The sequence below is a fragment of the Rhipicephalus sanguineus genome, chromosome 6 (genome assembly GCF_013339695.2).
Source record: "Rhipicephalus sanguineus isolate Rsan-2018 chromosome 6, BIME_Rsan_1.4, whole genome shotgun sequence".
NCBI lineage: Eukaryota > Metazoa > Arthropoda > Arachnida > Ixodida > Ixodidae > Rhipicephalus > Rhipicephalus sanguineus.
Genome location: NC_051181.1, coordinates 18,156,800 through 18,176,905, shown reverse-complemented (window position 1 = coordinate 18,176,905; position 20,106 = coordinate 18,156,800). Strand labels below are relative to the sequence as shown.

The 20,106-nt window shown below is 45.5% G+C and overlaps 1 protein-coding gene across 1 annotated transcript in view; it reads left to right on the top strand.

The window, feature by feature from the left end:
- The window catches only part of LOC119395633 (5-methylcytosine rRNA methyltransferase NSUN4), a 202,966-nt gene that overhangs the window by 110,264 nt on the left and 72,596 nt on the right, over nucleotides 1-20,106 (top strand). Inside the window, exon 5 of the mRNA XM_037662616.1 lies at nucleotides 11,534-11,688. Within this exon, the coding sequence (XP_037518544.1) occupies nucleotides 11,534-11,688 (155 nt within the window). The remainder of the gene's footprint in view (nucleotides 1-11,533; nucleotides 11,689-20,106) is intronic.

The following is a 20,106-nucleotide window of genomic DNA, read 5'->3' as shown; positions in this document are numbered from 1 at the left end:
TGTGGTGTCCTGTCTTCTTTCTTGTGTCCTTGTTTGCACGCCCTGTCTTTTTAGAACGCTTTCTGAAGTTACTCTATATGGTATTCATGGTACTAATGCGATAGAAACATCGCAGCAAGTGTATATGATGACTCTGGTAAATTCCGCTTTACAGAAGTGGTGGCGCAGGCCGCTCATAAACCCGCTTCTGTTGCTCGGCAAAGCATCGACGCGGTTATAACACAGCCTTGTGTTCTTTTTAGGTTTCTGTAACTTCGAGAATAAGTGAGAGGATGAACATTGCATTTGGTTGAGGAAACGGTTTAATATTGGTTTAGGAAATGTTTATTTCCTAAACCTATACTAACGCTAATAAATGCAAGGTAATGCGAGTTTCTCGCACCTCTAGTTCTATTGATGTTCCCGAATACCTAATTAACGATAGTGTTTTAGAAAGTGTTTCATGCTACAAGTATCTTGGAGTAAAATTTACCTCTAATCTCTCATGGCACACTCATGTCACCCACGTAACTAACAATGCCAATCGCACTCTTGGCTACCTACGAAGACACTTTTCAAGGGTACCTTCAGCCCTTAAACTCATACTATATAAAACCCTTGTCCGTCCTAAGCTCGAGTATGCAAGCGCTGTATGGGATCCCGGCACTAAGACACTAGTTGAAACCTTAGAATCCGTCCAAAATCGGAGTGCACGTTTCATCCTTTCAGACTATGCACGCACATCTAGTGTATCATCTATGAAAACAGTTTTGGGCCTTCCACTTCTTTGTTCGCGCAGGAAAGTGTCTCGTCTTGTTCTTTTTTATAAAATTTACCACAATCAACAACTAAAACAAGACCTTCTTTCCAAACCACACTACATGTCATATAGATGTGACCATCCCCACAAAGTACACATTCCTTTTTCACATACCAAGTTCTTTCACGATTCCTTTATTCCCACTACCTCGAACGAATGGAACCACCTACCCTCCTCTGTTGCCCAATTGACCGATGTCACTGCTTTTAAGGCTGCTGTTGAATGCGATGTTTACTCTTAGCAGCATTTTTCTTTGTTCACTCTTATTTTTCCTATTACTATGTATACTCTTACCCACTCCCTTCTGTAACGCCTTCGGGCCCTGAAGGTACTGAAATAAATAAATAAATAAATAAATAAATAAATGTATGTGCCGGCCGTCGCTGTACTTGAAAATAACAAAATTGCACATTTTTTGTTGGAGGCATCTTAATTCGGGCTTTAATATTGAAACAAATACTGCAAAAAAGTGAAAGTCACTGCATAATGGGGACGGCCACGCTGCAGACGAAGAGGAAACATAAAAAAAACTTTCAGAGAATCCTTTCAATGGGAAACAGAATGTTTTCCTTGGTACTACAACGGTATGCGCACGGAGAACTGAAAAAGAAATCACTGCTGGTAAAACACTGTAGTGACGATCACAGTTTAAGGAGTCAAGTCTGTCACAGCCTGATATGCTTCCGCGAGGGCTTGTGAATAAAACCAGAAGGCCTGTCATTCTGATATGTTAACTTTTTTGTGTAGTTAACAAGAAGAATCCGGAGAAACTTCTCAGAAATAACATGAGCCAACACTCTCGCGTGACTCTTGTCCACACCTTCCGGACAGTCCAGAAGTGGCGAATCTTCAAGGTATGGCTCAACAGTCAATTGCAGAGTCTCGAGGATTTTTGTTTGAGGAAGATATTTGACTGCTTTCTCGAAGAACGTCACAATTGTGTCCAGCATTGATAGTAACTCCGGCTTTGAGTAGTGTAGATCATAGGCTTCTTGCTGACAGAGAATATGATACAAAGGACTGCTCGTTTTGTTTGTCGTCACTAGCATGGCGCATGTTTCGCAACCGACATCAGTGATGAGTTTGGCAATGTAACCACCTAGATACACCAAGCCTGAATAGGCAACAGAGTTCGGTGGTTTGCGAGGAGGTTCTCGCAGAGCTTCAAGTTCCTCAATAACATCTTCCGGAATAGACACCGCCGCTTCTTCAATGTTTTCGTCGCGAATGCCCATGTCTTTTGAAGGTAGCGCCTTTTCCTTGACAATGTGGGTCAAAGCAGATGTGACGGCTCTTGCGTCTGGCGCGTCATTGCCCTCGCACATTGATTTTCCAAACAATGCCTCTGTAGGATCACTGTTAAATTTCTTCGTGAGCACATAGTTTACTCCTATTCTCAGAAGAAATCGGACTGTCTCCACTGTGGACTTCGTGGTGAAAAGCAGGACAGTGTACGTCTCGTCTGTAAAGTTTCCAACGCCAGCGGCGACAGAAGAATCCTGGATGCGCTTAATGTAGCCTGAAAATTCATTTTCCAGCCACAGCAATTTAAGCACACGGGCGTCAGGCATTTTCGCCTCCATCGAATATAAGGTGGTCGGGTCTTAAAAAATATTGTTATTGCTAGTAGCGCTGCGTGTGCGTCTTCTATTGCCGAGTGCCGAGAAAGGCAGACTGTCCCCACACGCACCTGTACTTCCTTCACCGCTTGCTACAACCGAAAGAAGTAATTAGCACGAGAAATTGGCCGGGCACAGCTGGTTTACAACACGAAGCGCATGCGGCGAAACGCGCTTTGGGCGGTTTGGATGGATGGATGGATGGATGCTATGAGCGTCCCCTTTATAACGGGGCGGTGACAAGTGTGCCACCAGGCTCGAAAAAAAAAAAAAAAACCTTTACTCTTTTTTTCCTTTTTTTTAGCGTTGGCCTAGTGTCTTTACTTCAATTAAAACTATTTTACTCCAGAAGACAAAAAAAACCTTAAGTTTTCAGCTTCGTTCTGTGCCCTTTACGGCAGAATGTCCTTATTTTTTTTTTCCCCATTATTTATTTTTGTCCTTTCTCTCTAGTTTTCTGCCACCAATACTCTAACCGTCTCTTACTTATTTCAATCGCGGGTGTGTTCAGCTTTCCATTGTCTCTAAAACCCAAGGCGTCATGTAGGCTCGTGCCCAAACGTACACCTGGGTGGATGTCTCCACATTCAATCAGAACATGCTCCGCCGTTTCCTGATCTTCCCCGCAGCACGTGCATTGTTCTTCTTCTTTACTGAATCTCGCTTTATAACTACCCGTTCTAAGGCAACCCGATCTCGCTTCAAACAGTAAAGCGCTTCCCATTGAATTGTCGTAAAATGCCTCCCTCCTTATTTCATTTTTGCCCTTCCGGTAGTTACTCAAAGCCGGTTTTTTCTCCATAGCTGTCATCCAGTAAATCCTCTCCGCCTCTCTGACTTTTCGCTTAACGCTCTTTGTTGACATACTGCTTACACTACCAGCCGTATATTTACTAGTGAGCCTCCTAGTTCTTTTTCTCCACTGTGTGTCCACGCTCTTCCTATACAAGTAACGGAACACCTTCTCTGCCCATCTACTCTCCTTCATATTCCTTAGCCTTTCTTCGAACCTTATTTTGCTCTGAGCCTCCCTCGCCTCAAAACCTGCCCATCCCATATCGCCCTTTACAGCCTCATTTGTCGTCTTCCCGTGAGCACCCAACGCGAGGCGTCCCACAGTCCTTTGATTTATATCCATTCCCGATTGCACCTCTGCCCTCATGCACACCACTGAGTTCCCAAAAGTAAGCCCCGGAACCATTACACCCTTCCACAGACCTCGAAGCACCTCGTACCTATTGTATCCCCACAATGCTCTGTGCTTCATTCATTATGGGCGGTTGGCTCGCGACGCCCTCACGCGGAGCGCGCCGTCGTGACTGTATAGAAAAAGTTCCATTGTACTCCCGGCGGCTGCTCAGGCCGTAAGGGAAGGAGCGAGCGCGCGCCTCTAGACCGGCCGTGACAGCAGGACAGAAATTGGCCGCGTATCTGCGTGCTTGTCGCCGAAATGTTGCCGAAAGACGATAGATTAGCGCTGCGTGAGATATGGGCGCCATCTTGCAATACGTCGGGAAACATGAGTTTGTGCACATGGCCTCCGAGATGGCGGGTGCGCGGCGGGTTTCGCGCCCGCCATAGAGTTTCATACAATACCCTATACTCGCGGACAACTTTTCTTGGCAATGAAGCGAAGACTACAGAGCCACAATGCACGTATCCTACCGCTAAGGAATGTAGTCCCACAACTGCGCCCGTATTTCCTGCGTGAGATAAATAAAATACTCCTTCATTTTCTACATGTAGCTCTTTGAGACGGAGCGCAGCGCACACAAGCGAGATATTCGTATTTATTTTACATTATACATAGTTTTCACGGACGTCACAACTGGGGCTTGTGGGATAGGTGGCCGCCATGATGGTGAACTGCTAGCGCGGTGTTATCGTTGGGTGCGTGTGCAGGTCCGATATTTTCGCGTTGTGCGGGTTCAGTAACAGCGCGGCGTCGCAATGCCGATGTGTGCGATGACTGGCTGCAGTGCGAGAAGCACGTCTGCCGCACAGAAAATGGACCTGGAGCCAAGAACCGGGCTCTACCGATTGCCGAAAGTGATAACTCGGCAATGCGACCGCACGAAAGTGTTGTCGGAGCAGCGTCGTCGTCTCTGGCTCGCTCGCATCAACAGAAAGGGCCTCAAGAACCTGGATTACCTCCGTGTATGCGGTCGGCGTTTCATCTCAGGTAAGCAAAATAGGATGAAGCGAAAACTTCAAAAAATTAACGCCACCGCTTACAATCGCCTGCAACACAGCCGTCGCTGTGTGTGCAGCGGTTTAAACCTCGCAGGAGCTCTCCGGGTCGCGTTCGAGCCCGTTCCGGATCTTCTGCTGCTTAACGGGCACCTTCGACTGCGATCCGCGCGTACTGCAATCGAGTTAAAATGTCACTACATGTCTGCACCAAACTGCTGAGTTTAACGTGCTCGATGCGTGTTGTTTGTACCGTGCATTGAAAATGCCGTTCACATCGGGCTACTGATCGCGAGTGCCTTCTGTAATTTTGCGCTGTTCGTAACAGCTTGTAACGAGACCGTTTTCGCGCTGAAGTCGCAATTTCACATGCAACAGCGCGCCAGGTTTTCACTGTTGATGTTTTGTAATTTGCAGGACAGCCAGCGAGTCTAATGGACAACACAAACACGGATTGGGTGCCGAGCCAACACTTGGGATACAGCAACCGCACAGCACCGGGAGTTAACTCTACTTCTCGGTACAAGCGCGCCAAAAATCGGCTGGCAAAAAAAAAAAGAAAAGAAAGGTGGCCACAGCCGCGAACGCAGCTAACATTCAGCCGGCAGAGGTTGACCATCCTTCGCCTGAAATGGTCGATGCAGACGATCACTTCAGTCAAGAGACGCCTGCTGAATAACTTTACATCGCTCAACACGATGACGCGCTTGGAGGGCAGCCGCTTTGCTGTCACGCCGCTCACACGGCCACTGGTGAAGTAGTTGTGAGCCTCAAGTGACATGTAAGCTTTCATTTCGGTGCAGCGATACGTGGTTCGTGCACAGCACCAAATAGTTCACGATGTCGGCATGCGTCGTAACCGGTAGTAGCTCCACGTCCGTCGTCGTGTCAGTACCGGCGCACAACGTGTAGGGTTCAACTCCATCGCACATGCTGATCTTCGCTTCATAACGTGCACGCGTCGGACCCACCAGCTCGGCAAATTATGACGGGCAGAATTCCTTCCGCCTGACAGGCGCCATCATTCAAACACTCGATAGCTCGCAAGTAGCAAAATCAATGACTACCACGCCGACAGACTCCAGGAAGACAGCGATGAACACTCGTGCGCACGCTTGGGCATGCTCGCGCGCGTTTGTCGCTGTTCTCCAACATGGCGGACACCGCCAGCAGACGACGGTGTGACGTCACATGAAAACTATGTATACGTTGTCACTTTGCGTTTTTGCATGCATGAAAAAGTCGCGCCTTTTACCCATACCTTAGACGCTAAGCAGTGTTTGCGTCGAAATGCAACGCTGATTGCGTGCACCCGTCAATTTCCACGGCGTTACGAGACGTGCGCCAAACCGGACTACTTCGCGTAGCGGTACATGTGCAGACGCTCCGCCCCAGTAGCTTTCCCTTCATTGCCAAGAAAAGTGGTCCGTGAGTATAGAGAGGAAACTGGCGCTGCGATCGTTCAACCACCACGGGAATGATGGGAAGTACAGGCTTCGGATTGGATAGCGTTAGCTAGCGAACTGTCTACGAATCTTTTTCTACAGTTTCAGTTTCGTTCTTCGCGAGGCGTCGGTAGCGGGCTGCGTTTCAAAGCATTCAAGCAGCGCCTTTGTTGTTCAAAGAGGCTGAAGACCGCTAGATCTCTTGGTTTGCTGCGACGCTGCAGCTTTTTAGGTTGTATTTGACAGTTTTAGCAAAGCGTCGGGCACTCACCGCTGCGCACAGATGTAGCGTCCCATGTCAGTGCAGCAAACTGCATCGAGTTCACGTTTGTTTGATAAGCGCGTCTTACCAAAACTCGTTCAAATCAGCTGCAAAACGACGGCGAAGCTAAGTAGACGCACCGTCGCGCTCCTCTGACTCGACTTCACAACAAAACGAGAGATGCGTTGGAGGCAGACCACTTAACAGACGCACCTGGCATCGCAGCAGACGATACGTTAAGTGTTTCTCACTCAATACAGTACTGTTATTTCCATAAATAGAAAATGCGTACTTTCGAGGGAAAGAAAAATGCGTTTGTTTTAAGTGTTGTACAAAAATAATTCATTATGTTGTGACGCAAATCTGGAACACAATTGCAGAGCAATGCAAACCCTGGTGGTCAAATTTGTCCAGGTTTTAGTTCTATCTCACGGTCGCGCAATCTTTTTGCAATAAGTTTTACATACGAAAGAATGAAGCAAGTTTTAATTGGAAATAACTTCATATCACTTTGTTTTACACTCGGCAAACAAGCGTCGCGAATCTCAAGAACCTTATCCATCCGAAGAAAATCCAAAGCCTGTACTTCCCATCATTCCCATGGTGGTTGAAGCGCGTCTCAAGGAGCCCGCGTAGACACTAGCGCCAGATTCCCCTCTAGGTATTATTGTAAGAAACTCTATGGCGCCCGCCATCTGAGGAGGAGGTTCTTTCCTTTCTTGGTGGTAGAGGGCGTCCGTCTGCGTGCATATTGCATTTTAAGCGCAGCTGCATTGTCAGCGCTGCTTAAGAAACTATGGTCTTTAGAATTACGTATCTATGTATTTTCTATTTAAGGAACACACCACCTTATACTTACCTAGTGATGTTTGCCTCAGATATACGTATGCTTTTTGATCGACAGTGTACACAAGTATGAACCTAGTCAGCAGTACAAGATTTCGGCAAGTGGTTCAACTTTGGCCGGGTGGCTGAATCGGGTGACAGACAGACAAACCAAAATTTCTGCGTTTAAGTTTCCCAAGAAAGACTATCGTCTTTAAAACCCGTTCGCACCCCCCACAGCAGGAGAGTGAGACAAGCAGCCGCGCCTCAGACGTCCCCCCCCCCCCCCCCGGAAGCACACCGCGCCGCCCTCCTGCTCCCCCGCCGACTCTCCTGCGGGCAGCAGCCCAGAGGAAACCCGCTTGGCCGGTTCGCCTCCTGCGCATGCGTGGTGTGAGTGCGGACTAGCCCACTGCAGGACATACCCCCGAGGAAGAGATGCTTCGCATCTAAAAGTGCTGTGAGATCAAGAAACTTGAAGACCGGACTAACGCCACTTGTAACGCCTGTATTGCCTAGTGGCACACTGACCTTAGAAAAAAATTTTTACGTCTTAGAACTTTCAGACATGGTTCCACCTATTTTGATAGTGTCAGACATTGAAATGTGAAGACTTTTTTGAAGCTTACAGGTTTAGAATATTTCTATTGTGTGCGGTGAAGCCATACGTTAGGATGTTTTCGTGTCGTGTTCAGTCCTACCTTTTGCTATCTGAATTTTTTTCTGTGGTGCGATTTAGCATAATTTTTTTATTCAAGTACCCTAAAGGCCTGGGTAGGCATTACATAGCGGAGTTATAACACAATGAAGCTGTTACAATTACAGTGTACAAATTGAATAACAAATACAAACGATTAATACAAATAAATATAAATATGCACATACGCTATACATATGTAGAGATACTATTACTTAACAGAACAGGGATGCTACGCGGAGAAAATAAAGGAAGTACTACTAAAAGGAAAAAAAGAAAAGAACAGGACAACAAAAACTCCAAGGAAAATTTTCCCAGTGTTCAAAACAAGAAAAGGATGCAAAGAAAGGATAATTCCCGTTCATTGAAATTCCGTATACAAAGAACAACGACAACAAGTACAACAAAACAGTTATGCACAAGAACAATATTAACTTTCATTAAAATAACTTTTAAGTTTATTCATGAAATCATGATTTTGAGAAGAAACGACGCCGGCAGGTAGCTTGTTCCAGTGATATATTGCGAGAATGTGGGGGGATTTACTTAAGAAGTTTGTTCGATCAAAAACGGGTTGTATTTTAAAGGGGTGATCCAGGCGCGGAAAGATAGGATGGGTGGCCGTGATGTGGCATGCGCGGAACGACGATGATGAGTGCTAAAGTTTGTGGAAATGAGATAGAAGTGCTATGATTTTTCTATTTTCTAGGGTGCTTAGATTCACAGATTTTTTTAGGTTAGTTGTGCTTGTTGTTCGTGAATAATCTTTGGTAATGAAGCGGGTTGCTTTATTTTGAATTGCTTCGAGTTTGTTGATGAGATAAGACTTTTGCTAAAATACTTATGGATCTGTAGGAAAGTTATTCTTCTTATTTATATTTACTGTATTGCTTTGTCTGGAAAATTTGTAGAGGAACAAAATATAACCGTGCAACCTGTAGAAACAATGCAGGTTTCACTGGGCAGACAAAAAAAAGGCAACTGATACACTTTCTGAGCTAGATTATTCAAACTTTCCTCTAATATAGAAAAGTGTTGAGCAAACATTTTGTATATTACAGATTATTTTTCGTTTTCTCTTACTTCATGTTGGGAGCACAATATTAAAAATGTTCTATGCAATGTTCAGTAAACCTTGTTTTTCATAAATATTCTTGCATATTATACCGTAATATTAATTTTTTGAAGTAATACCATTAAAAAGTACAATCATTTAGCTTTATATTGATATATAATATTAGACTGTATATGTTATATTACTCAATAAAAATAATTACTAAAGCATACAAAATGTGGCCAATTTTCCCACGGTCATGAAAGAGTTGAATGCTATAAAAACTGTTTATCTTGTGGAAAGCGCTCTGCAGCCGTTGTGTAATTCATGGAACCCTCACTGCACGACCTGCATGATACCTGCAATCACCTATTACAGTGTTCTTTGAGATCGAGCCAACTTACTGAGCTGATTAAGCAGACATTCTGAACTAAAGTTCAACAGAATGCATTGGCGGGCTAGTTGGTGAGAATCCATATTGCTTTTTTTAGCGCAAAAAACGACACCACCAGAAAGAAGACGGAACACAGCGCTACTCTCAACTGACATGGTTTATTGCGTCACTCCACTCTTTATAGCAACCAGATACCGGTAGGACATGCGCCGTGCACCCTATGCGCACAACCACCACACCTTGGACACCTGAGCGCAATCAAGAAAGCGTATCCAAAAAGCAAAATTCAGAAGAAAACAAGGTAATGGAAGGCACACTAATGCACTGTGACCCCAATGATTGAATGAAAAAAGCTTCTGATAATTCTCGGGCGGTGGTGTCACGACTCTTCTTTAAGGTAGTAGTTAGTCTAAACAAGGCTTGACAATTGCATTTTTTGCAGTGTTGAGCTAAATGTGAGCCTGTACCAGTCGGCAGGGATCGCTCATTAAGGCGCTCATTCACACGGCGGCCTGACTGACCTACGTACACTTTGCCACAAGAGAGTGGAATCTTGTAGACCACCCCTACGCTGCACTCGACAAACTTCTGGTGTCTCTTTTCACATTGCGGCTTTTTGTTTTTTTTACATACACGCCTGCACAACATAGACAGTTTCCGGGGGGCAGAAAATACAACCGGGATTTGGTACCTAGTGGCCACATTCTTAAGATTGTGAGCCACTTTATGGCAATACGGCACTACTACTGGCTTCTTCTCTGTGTCGTTTCTACACCTCTGGCGCTTGCCTTTCAGCTTCTGAAGCAAAACTTTAGAGACCGACGTCACAACCACACTTGGGTAACGCGCATCCTGCAACCTTTTTAACTGCGCGTTAAAGCTCTCGTTAGCTGTGTGATGGCACGATTTCATTAATGATGATTCGAGACACATCATGGCAATGGCACATTTCACAACCTTAGAGTGCGCAGACTCGTATGGCAGAAGACCCTTACGTGCACGCGGCGAGTACATCCAGCAGGCATGACCTGCTTGTAAGGAAAGTTGTAGATCCAGAAACTGCAGTTTACCGTCCTTTGTGAGTTCATGTGTGAAGGTTAAACCCTTGCCGTTGTCCGTGAACAGAGATAAAATATCAGCTACTGCGCCAGAGCCTTCGTGGTTAGTTTGTTTTATCAGAACAAGGAAATCGTCAATATATCTAAAAATCTGGACCAGGTCATTGTCTAAAACACTCTTAAGAGCACGGTCGACAAAGGATAAAAAAATATTACAAAGAGCAGGCGCCACACACGAACCAATACGCATACCCTTTTTTTTTAATAAATAGCTGGTTTTCGAACGAGATAAAAGTTGCGCTTAGATAAAACTCAAGAACGGACAAGAATTTTTCTGAGGACATTCCAGTAGCATTGCGGAAGTCTAACTCTCCATTTTCTTCGATGCAGGCCATCACACAGCGAAAAAGCTCATCGTGCGGTATCGAATAATATAAATCTTCGACGTCCACAGAAAAAAAGTTGACAACTGAGTGGCTGTCTCTCAGAAAGGAAACAACATCGGAGGAGTTCTTTATGCCGAAAGGATCTTCAATGGTCAGCAGATTCAACTGTTTTTGCAAAAAGCGGCTAATATCTGCCAACAATTGTTTTCACTGACTATAGTACGGAAAGGCACATCCAAATTGTGCGTCTTAGCAGTGAAAAAAACTTCAAGAGCGAGCACCTTGCGTTGTTCGACACCTTTTGTAAGTTTGGCGAGGCCTACGTTATCCAACAAGGAAACTGCTTTGCTTTTTACCTTGTGAGGTTTCCTTTTTACCTTGTGAGAGTAGCGTTGTGTTCCGTCTTCTTTCTTGTGGTGTCGTTTTTTGCGCTTAAAAAGCAATATAGACATTCTGAACTTTTGAAAAAAAAAAAAAGAAGCGTACCAAGCTCACCTTCTTAAACGACTAATCCATGTAATTATATTTGTTGCTTCACTGGGGTTATTTGGGCACAGACATTTGCTGCTTTTTGGGGAATCCCTTGGAGAGCAGAGGTGGTCACCAGTGCTTCTGTGTAAGTAGTACAGCTACATACAAAGCGACTTGTTTTACGAGTGCTTCTGCATTTGAGCTATTTGATGAGGTAGCAGCTGAGCTGAGTGAAGTGTGGGAGGGTTCACGAAGAAAGCACCACTTTGCTCTGCCAGTGATTGTAAAACGGGTGCCATCTTTTTGTATTTCAAACCGCCATCTCTCTTGCAGGCAGTGCAGTGGCGTGCGATGCATCGTCGTCCCGTGTGAAACGTCTGCGCGAATGTCTCCAGAGCTATCTGCCAGAAAAGCAGCTGCAGAAGGTCACTGTACTGCATCGCAACCTGCTTTCACCTGGCTTCATGGAGCATCAGTCATTTGACAAGGTGCACTGCGTATGATAACTACAGTTGTGTACTTTCCCTTGTGCATTTAAACTTGTGTTTGCATAAATTGAATGCATAGTATTGTTACTAACATGTGGCGCTCTTTCTAGCTTAGCTTCCCTTCGACCGCCAGGTTCGGCGGGCAACATTTGTCACTACAGCGTACTAGATACTAGAAGTACGGTGTACTAGAATAGGGGCAGTGGGATCAGACACATGCGCCGCCTGAGGCACCTCATGTTGCCGCCGAGTGATGGCGCCACTAGCATTTCCTACGCTAAGCGGGCGTTGAGGGTCATATTAGCGGACTGTGTAATTATAAACAAGTGCTTGCTATCCATACGGTCGGAATTATGTCCACACGCATTCGCTTTTCTCGTTAAGAAATACAAAAGAAACACGCTGCCGCTATGATTGCAGCGCTGGCAGGAGATGATGTCGGCTGCCTCCCCGAGAGCCGCTATTAAGTGATGGCTTGTCAACGAATTAGCGCGATGTTTGCACCTGTTTACGCATAGCTCTATCAGGCATTTTCGAACGTTGCATGCGCGTTGAACGCATGCTCGACGCTTGCCAAGCGTTGGCGGTACGTGACCGAAGTCGACGGAACTCGCCAGTCAAGTTACGAAAGACTGTATGCTTTTCGCATAAGGAAACGCTTCACATGCACGTGAAGCGTTTAGTGCACATACATTCGAGCAACTTTCTTGTGAGGGCGCATTGCTAAACGACTTTATTTTCAAATCTGATTTTTACTCTCTGCAATTTAATTTTTTTATGAACAGCACTAGCGTAAAGATTACACACAAGACATCCACCAAACGCAAAAACACTCTAAGAACTGTTTAGATTCCAGAAATATTACAAATTTGTGTTTTAAAATGGTGCGGCAGTCCATAAAGTCAACTATTTTTTCAACAACAACATTTGCATGACAAGAACGTATCTGCTGCGAAGGCATCTGTAATTTTTCGAGCAGGCTTTCTGCTTCTTCCTGGCAACTCAAACAATGTTGTTCAACAAATCTCCACCTGATATACAACTTGGAGTGGGCAGGAAATACATGCCAACTTTTCCCGACACCACAGTCGTTTCTTCGCATAGTGTGCAAGTGCAATAAAGTACCGGAAAACAATGGAAAACAAAATTAATGCTCCGTCTAGCACTATAGGAAGGTGTGGAGCTGGAAAAAAGAAAGTTGAAATAGTTCCGTGCCTCATCTGAGCAGGCTGCCTTTTGTGCTAGCCAAAATGTATATGCGTTATTTGATGGCAACTGGTCGTTCGAGTTATTTTCGGCGGACGGCGCGTATGCTGCGGTTCGACTTTTGTTGCTGCTGGTCGTTTGGTCACCTTCTTGTTGCTTTCTTTTGCTGCAGGGTTTGGGAGTCCTTTTGCTAAGGTAGGCGGGGTGATTCGGAAGGATCATAGGAATAGCGTCTGCCGACAGCGTTGGTCTACCACGAGGAATGCTATCTCTTTGCGTAGTCCCTGATTACTTAATGCAGCTGAAAATGCAATTCCCACGCTGCACACGTTTCGTCAAGCTTCTTATCCTAGCGGTGCAGCTTCCTCACCACTGTATTCTTCTTTCTTAGTCTTGAGGGACGATACAGTGATTGTGCCGCTAGTAGGCATACTTGCTTGGCATACCTTAGCATGAACACGTCAGCGGAAAACGAATACCGCGGTTGTTGTTGATGCAAACCACTGAACCTCTCAATAGCGCCAAAAACCAATCGACTTGCCGCCTCGTTTAGCACGTGTGCAGCAAGAGAGCGGCAGCGGCAGAAGGATAAGAGCGCGAGAAACTTCAAGGATGGATGGATGCTATGAGCGTCCCCTTTATAACGGGGCGGTGACATGTCTGCCACCAGGCTCGAAAAAAAAAAAAAAAAAACCTTCCTTGTTTTGTGTTGGCCTAATACCTTATCCACATTGATTAAATCTATGTTATTATACAAAAAAATATAAAGAGGAAACTGCTGCAGCGCACCTAGCGGCTCCCAGTACCGGCGACATGAGCGGCTTCAGAGCGCCACCTGCGTAGCATAGGGCAGAGAGCACACTACCTGTACTATCTAGTACACTCTACCTGTACTAGAAGTAGAGTGACCTAGAATAGGGAGAGTGTCCAAAGCGCCGGCTCACGCGTGGGCCTTTTGCGGTGAACTCCCGCGCCGCGCCGCTGCTGCGCCGAACCCGTTAAAGGGACCGACAACTGATTTTTCTCGACCCAGCTTTTTACGGCGCGACAGGAAGCTTACCCTTCGTAGCGTTTGTAGCTGCAGTGGTTTATCCTAAAAGCACGTAGTTATTTTATAAGCAGTATTTTTCGATCTGAAAGGCTCCAAACACGCATGAAGGCTTGCTCCAGCAGCGCTGAGAATTGATAGCAATGCCGCTAGCCCTTGTGAAAGCTGTCGTTGTTCTGCTTTCGCAGGAGTTACTGTAGCTATGCTTAACCACCTTTATTTTGAGCTTTCCAGTCATTTTTGAAAATAGCAAGCTGTTACAATGAGATGATGTGGCTTTATACACCTTCTCGGTATTTGTACAGCGTAGTGCGCGCCTGCGACCAAGGTTCCCTGCGCCTGTGTCATGGATGGGTTTTCGCGGCATGGGATCATTACGCCAAGCGAAGGCAGCGCCACTTTGTTGCATACAACTAACGCAGGGCTATATGTACATTTTTTTGGAGTAATATATTTTAATATAAAGAAATGAACAATATTTCAGTACTAACAGAAAAGTCATCGAACGCATACACCAATCAATGGTCACGTGACCGGCTTCATCGGACCGTGTATGATTTTGCCGCCAGAGGCGCCAAAGGTCATTTTTCGCGACTTTCAATGAAGAAATAAAAATATAAATCAGCCTCTCACGAGATAAACAGGGTTGGTTTGAGTCAATGCGACGGACAATCTTTCCATCAGTGCAGTCATCTCATGTTCTGGGCAGTTGTCGGTCCCTTTGAAGTCACTGGAACTGGAAAAGTACCTCGTTCGTTTTCTCTCCGCCTTCGCGCCCTTTCGGTGGCTTCGCCACATAAATGGTCCAGCTCGCTCGCCTCGCTAGTGTCTCCCGGCCGCCAACGCACGGCGCTTTGAAGGGCGATTGTTTTTATAGCCTCAGAAAAGTGTGCAGGAACATCACGACATCCCGTATCGTTTTGACACTTCATCGCAAGCCTGTCGAAGCATCGAAGAAGGCCTGGATTCTGCGCTTTTGGGTCCAGCAACCGGCGGTAAACGGGCAAAGGCATCTTTGCTATTCCCAGCGGGAAAAATGATGCCAAGCGACGGGCTGCGTGGCTGCGTGCACAGAATACGGCGCGAAAAATTTGTTCTCACGACCGCCTTCGTGAGGCAAGCGTTTCATTGAGAATTCGCAAATGTTGTTTCAAGGAATGTTTGCGTCTCCGCTGCACTAGTGCAGCTTGTTTCGCGTGGTTGCCGCAGAAGGTTCATGCAAAATAATGATTCCCGGCCAGCTCTTATTTATGCTTGGCGTAAAATTGACGCCTTCGGGCTCACACATAACGATCAGTGCGCCATGAAAACTGACTGCTGCAGATTGGTATTGCGTGACGTGACTGTATGACGAACATAAATAACAGTGTGTACCATGAAAATAATGGCACGCATGTCATGTAAGGCATATAATTTACATGCCATGCTCATGGTGCATTCGCGGCCGGTTCGCTGGCTTCACGTGCACCAAAATCGGTATTGCGTGACGTGACTGTATGAAGAACATAAATACCAGGTGGTAACATGAAAATAATGGCACGCATGTCATGTAAGACATGATTTACATGCCAAGGCCATGGTGCACTCGCGGCTGATTCGCTGGCTTGATATGCACCAAATCGGTATTGCGTGATGTGACTGTATGACGAACATTCATACCAGGTGGTAACATGAAAATAATGGCGCGCATGTCATGTAAGGCATGATTTACATGCCATGCTCATGGTGCACCCCCGGCCGGTTCGCATGCTTGATATGCACCAAGATTGGTAGCGCGTGACGTGACTTTATGTGGTAGAGTTGCACCACAGTTGCATACATCGCCCTGTTCGTCTTTCAGACACATCTAGTTCACTATATATCGCATGTTTGCCACGCAAGCATGCATGTAGAATCTGGTATACCAGGGTGACTACCGACCGGGAAAACCGGGAATTCTCAGGGATTTTGGATATTCTGGAAAAACTCAAGAGAAAACTCACGGAAATCGTACTCCCATCAGGGAAAATCCAGAGTAACTCTATTGAAAGGGAACGAAAGTCGCGGTAACGCTGGCTTGAGATTTTGTAAACGCATTTTTCAAATCGAACGGCGGCTGCGGGGAAGTGGCGCACCTCGATGCTCTCCTCGCCTTCGGAGTCGTGGAGTGGGAGAATCGGCTAATGCGTGGCATGCGCTAACCATGAACCACGGCACATCGTATCGCGCAATGTTGTCAGGTTGTTCTGTGACTACGCGGTGTAGTTCTGTATTATTCGTCGCGCGTGCCGTGCGTTAGCGCCCGATACGGTGTTTTTGTTATCGCCGCGTGTCAAGTAACAAGCATGATTAGTTGTAGTAGATGTAACGAGCTTGATTTATATGCAAGCGATTGCGATCGTTCAGGAAGCTGATGTGGCCGACAAGGCTGGTATCTTGCAAACCATCCCGATCGGCGAGAAAAAAGACGGCGACTCTTGGTGGCGGTTATCGGAAAGCTCACTCGTTCTGATCCCGAGCTTTAAATATGCTACTTAGGACTCTGTGAAGAATAGAATAAGTTTCCAGGCGAAAGTGAGCGTAACAGGCCTATTTACAGCAAGTGAAAGCTTTTTTCTTTTTTGTCTTTTTTTTTTCCGGTGAGGGCACTGCTGAAACAAGTTTTAGACAGTCGACCGATATTTTTTGGGGCTGCAGCTCGCAATTACCAGCCACACCACTGCTTCCGTGGATGTTTTGCTACAAAGCCGAGTCACAAAACTTTTCAGAGCCAAGGCATAGCGGCAGTACTGGGCAGTATCGAAGATACATGTATCTCCGATACTATCTTAGATACTCTTTGGGTATCTTGTATCTGTATCGCGATACGTCTCGCGAGACGTGTATCAGTATCTGTATTTCCGATACATTGAAGAATGTATCGTGTATCTTAAGATACAAGATACTGCGATCGCAACACTGCGGTGCGAAACAATAAACGTTGGTTGAACTCCGCTTCTCAAGCTGATACTGCTCCCACTAAAACACCAGATTAAAACTAAAGACAATGACATTATTTTATCTTTCTGCCAGAGTTTTCCTGCGAGGGCAGTTGATGAGCTCTGAGCGTCCCTATTGAGGAAGCAGAGTCACGTGGTGGCGCTCGCGTCGTCTCGACAGACAGACGCGCGTACGTCTACGCCCAGACGACATTTTGCTTTCACGTTTTTTTTTTCTTTTAGTTGTGTCAGTGTTATGGCACTTGGCTCTTAGCCGCTATCCTGTGCCACGTACTCCAATGCGTGCGGTGTATTTTGCACAAACTCTGATGCCGCTGTAGTGTCGTTATCGAAGTTTCTCTTGCGTTGTGCTTTGTTACGAAGTCTGAAGAATGCAAGAAAAGGGGTTGCTTTACGTGTCGTGGCTTTCATACATCGGCGATTTGAAGGACCTCTTGGATGTAAGTTTGACTTACGCGCAATGAGATTGACTTATATGCAAATAAGATTCTAACAGCTATAGCACCACTGGTACCGACGCTGGATTTAACAGAACATTCACTTAACAGAAGCTATCTTGGCGTGCGTCTCCTATTCTTTTATTCAGTGAGTTTTCAAAATCACAATTGGGTTATTAGCACAAGTTGTTTGTAAGCTTTCCATTCCATACATTACCTATGTCTCTGTATTGCTTTTGGGGGGGGGGGGTTGCTTACGGCAATATGTCTTTAACGTGGTAGCAAGGTAAGCTCTCTGCTTTATTCATACTTTTAGCTGTCTGCATTATTTCTGCTACTGTTTACAAACTTATATTCGACTTAAGTTTACTGTTATGTCAAGGTGGGCGACATTGAGAACAAATATATAATAATCTGCGCGTGCTTGGAGTATACAGTAACAAAAGTTCTGCTTACTGCTCAGTAAAATAGCAAAATTGAGTTTTCATGATAATAACGTAAATTATTAGGAGCCATCTCAAAGATGTGAGCAAAGGAGTTGTAGAAATATTGTTATACAAAATGCTTCGTTTTTTTAATGAGCGTCTCAACGAGTCGGTTTACGCTATTTTACGTAGGCACTGAATTTTCTGTGGTCTTACTTAAATGCCTAAATGTCATGGCTATTAGGGGTTAGCGCCACGGTGGTCTAGTGGTTATGGTGCTTGACTGCTCGAGGCGGCCGCAATTCGATGCCCATGTGCTTATAGTTAAGTTTTATAACACCACGTGGTCGAAATTTCCGGGGCCCTCCACTATGGCGTCTGTTCTTATCATATCGTGGTTATGTGGGACATTAAACTCAACAATCATTATTAGCTCTTGGGGGTGCCGCCTGTATCGTGTTCCTATACTTATTCGCTGTGTTTGATATAGAACCGCTTTTCTATTTGACTTAGTTATATTTGTTTTTCTTTTTTGTCTGCTCTAAATATTTTCACTGCTACTAATCACCAGGTAATTGGAGCTTCAGTGGCAATATAGTGTGTATAGCGGCGGTGTCCAGCGGCACTTTGTGCAACTATAGAACACGTCTGACACGTTTTCTGGGCTGCAGATGTTCTCTCATAAAAGAAAAATTGTTAGAAGATCGCGCATTACTGAGTACGTCGCTAACGAACGCTTTACGGCAGCAGATAAGTAGAGTAATGCAGTTTTATGTCCTCTACGTAAACAAAAGGCGTCGCAAAGAATGTCGCTACCAGCTTCTCGCTGATGTACACCTGTCCGGTGATCGTGTATTGCGAAAACCGTGATCGGGCACAGTAGAACTTAACAACGGTATTTACACCATTGTGCGCAGGCTTCTTATTGAAGTTCTCGCGATTAGATGGCAGCCCGCTAGCAGGTCGGCAAGCAAAAACCGTTATAAGCGAAGTGTATGAAGAGCTGTCATGTTAAGTAGCTAAAGTAGCCCCAATAAGATGTTTCGGAACAAAAGTAATATAGCAAGAAATACAAAACTTTTGAGATACTAACAGACATTTCATTCAAATAAAACAAAATTGGTCGCAGTTAATAAACTTTCACGCAAACATTTTTGTGCATCGGCGTTTAGTGCTACATTACCGTATATACAGATATATATAATAACAAATTTCCGGATGTATCGAAGTATCTTAAAATACGATTAGTATGTATCGTATCGGATACAATCGGCGTTGTGGTATCTTGTATCTGTATTTCAAATACTTCTTGCCTGAGTATCTTGTATCGCATCGCGATAAAATTTCAAAGTATCTTTGCCCAGCCCTGCAGCGGCAACCGAAATTCGCGAGAACGGTACGGGTCCCACACGCTCGATTCGGCGCGCGATGTCGGAAAACAGAAACGTCGCCACCATTATCGGCTGTGCCGTAATTCAGGCTGTTGCCGTGCTTTCATGCGATCTTAGCCTGCAGCTATATTGCTTTTTTTGTGATAGCAATTATATACACTTCAGGCGAATTTTTTGCCTTCGATCTTCCTTATCAAGTCCATATCACGAATTACGTCACCTCGCGCATCGTATACTCTGTGCGAGTGAAACGTATACTCTGTGCGACGAACGGGGCTTAAGCAGAGATGAAACGAGCCGACCGTCTTTTTCGCGCGATGGGCACATGGAGATAGGAGCCGGAGAGTTGGTGAGGGGGTGGGGGGGCTGTGTGAGTCCGACAGGAAGAACGTACTTTGTACCAGCGGGTATGGTCGCTTGTGCCGCGGTGTCAGCAGACTGCTCATACCTTTGTAGGTGTTGTGCTCTAGTTACAAAACTTCCGTTGAAGCCACAGCAGTGGCGGATCCAGAAGGGCGGGGGGGGGGGGCGGTAGCGGCGATCGCCTCCCCTCCCTTCAATGCCTGTCGTCCACCTTCTTTGACAGGCTGCCTGTTGAGTTTGACCCCCTTTGTCAGGCTACTTTGCCTACCACTACCCAGAAAAAGTTAAAAAAAAAAAAAATCTTTTCCCTGCTGTCTACCTGTCTCCTCACCGATATACCCTTTCCTGCTTCCCTATGCACATTTCCAACGAAGGCTTCTTAGGCGCCGCCATAATACCATCTGGGCTGTTGTAAATAAAGTAAAACCTCGGTGATACGAATCTCGCGGGGTTACCAAAAATATTCGTATTATCCGAAATTTGTATCACCAGAAAACATGGAAAATTGGTATGACAAAAAAAAATTTCGCATACGTTTTGATTTAGTGTTTCTCAGAGTCGCAGCGACGT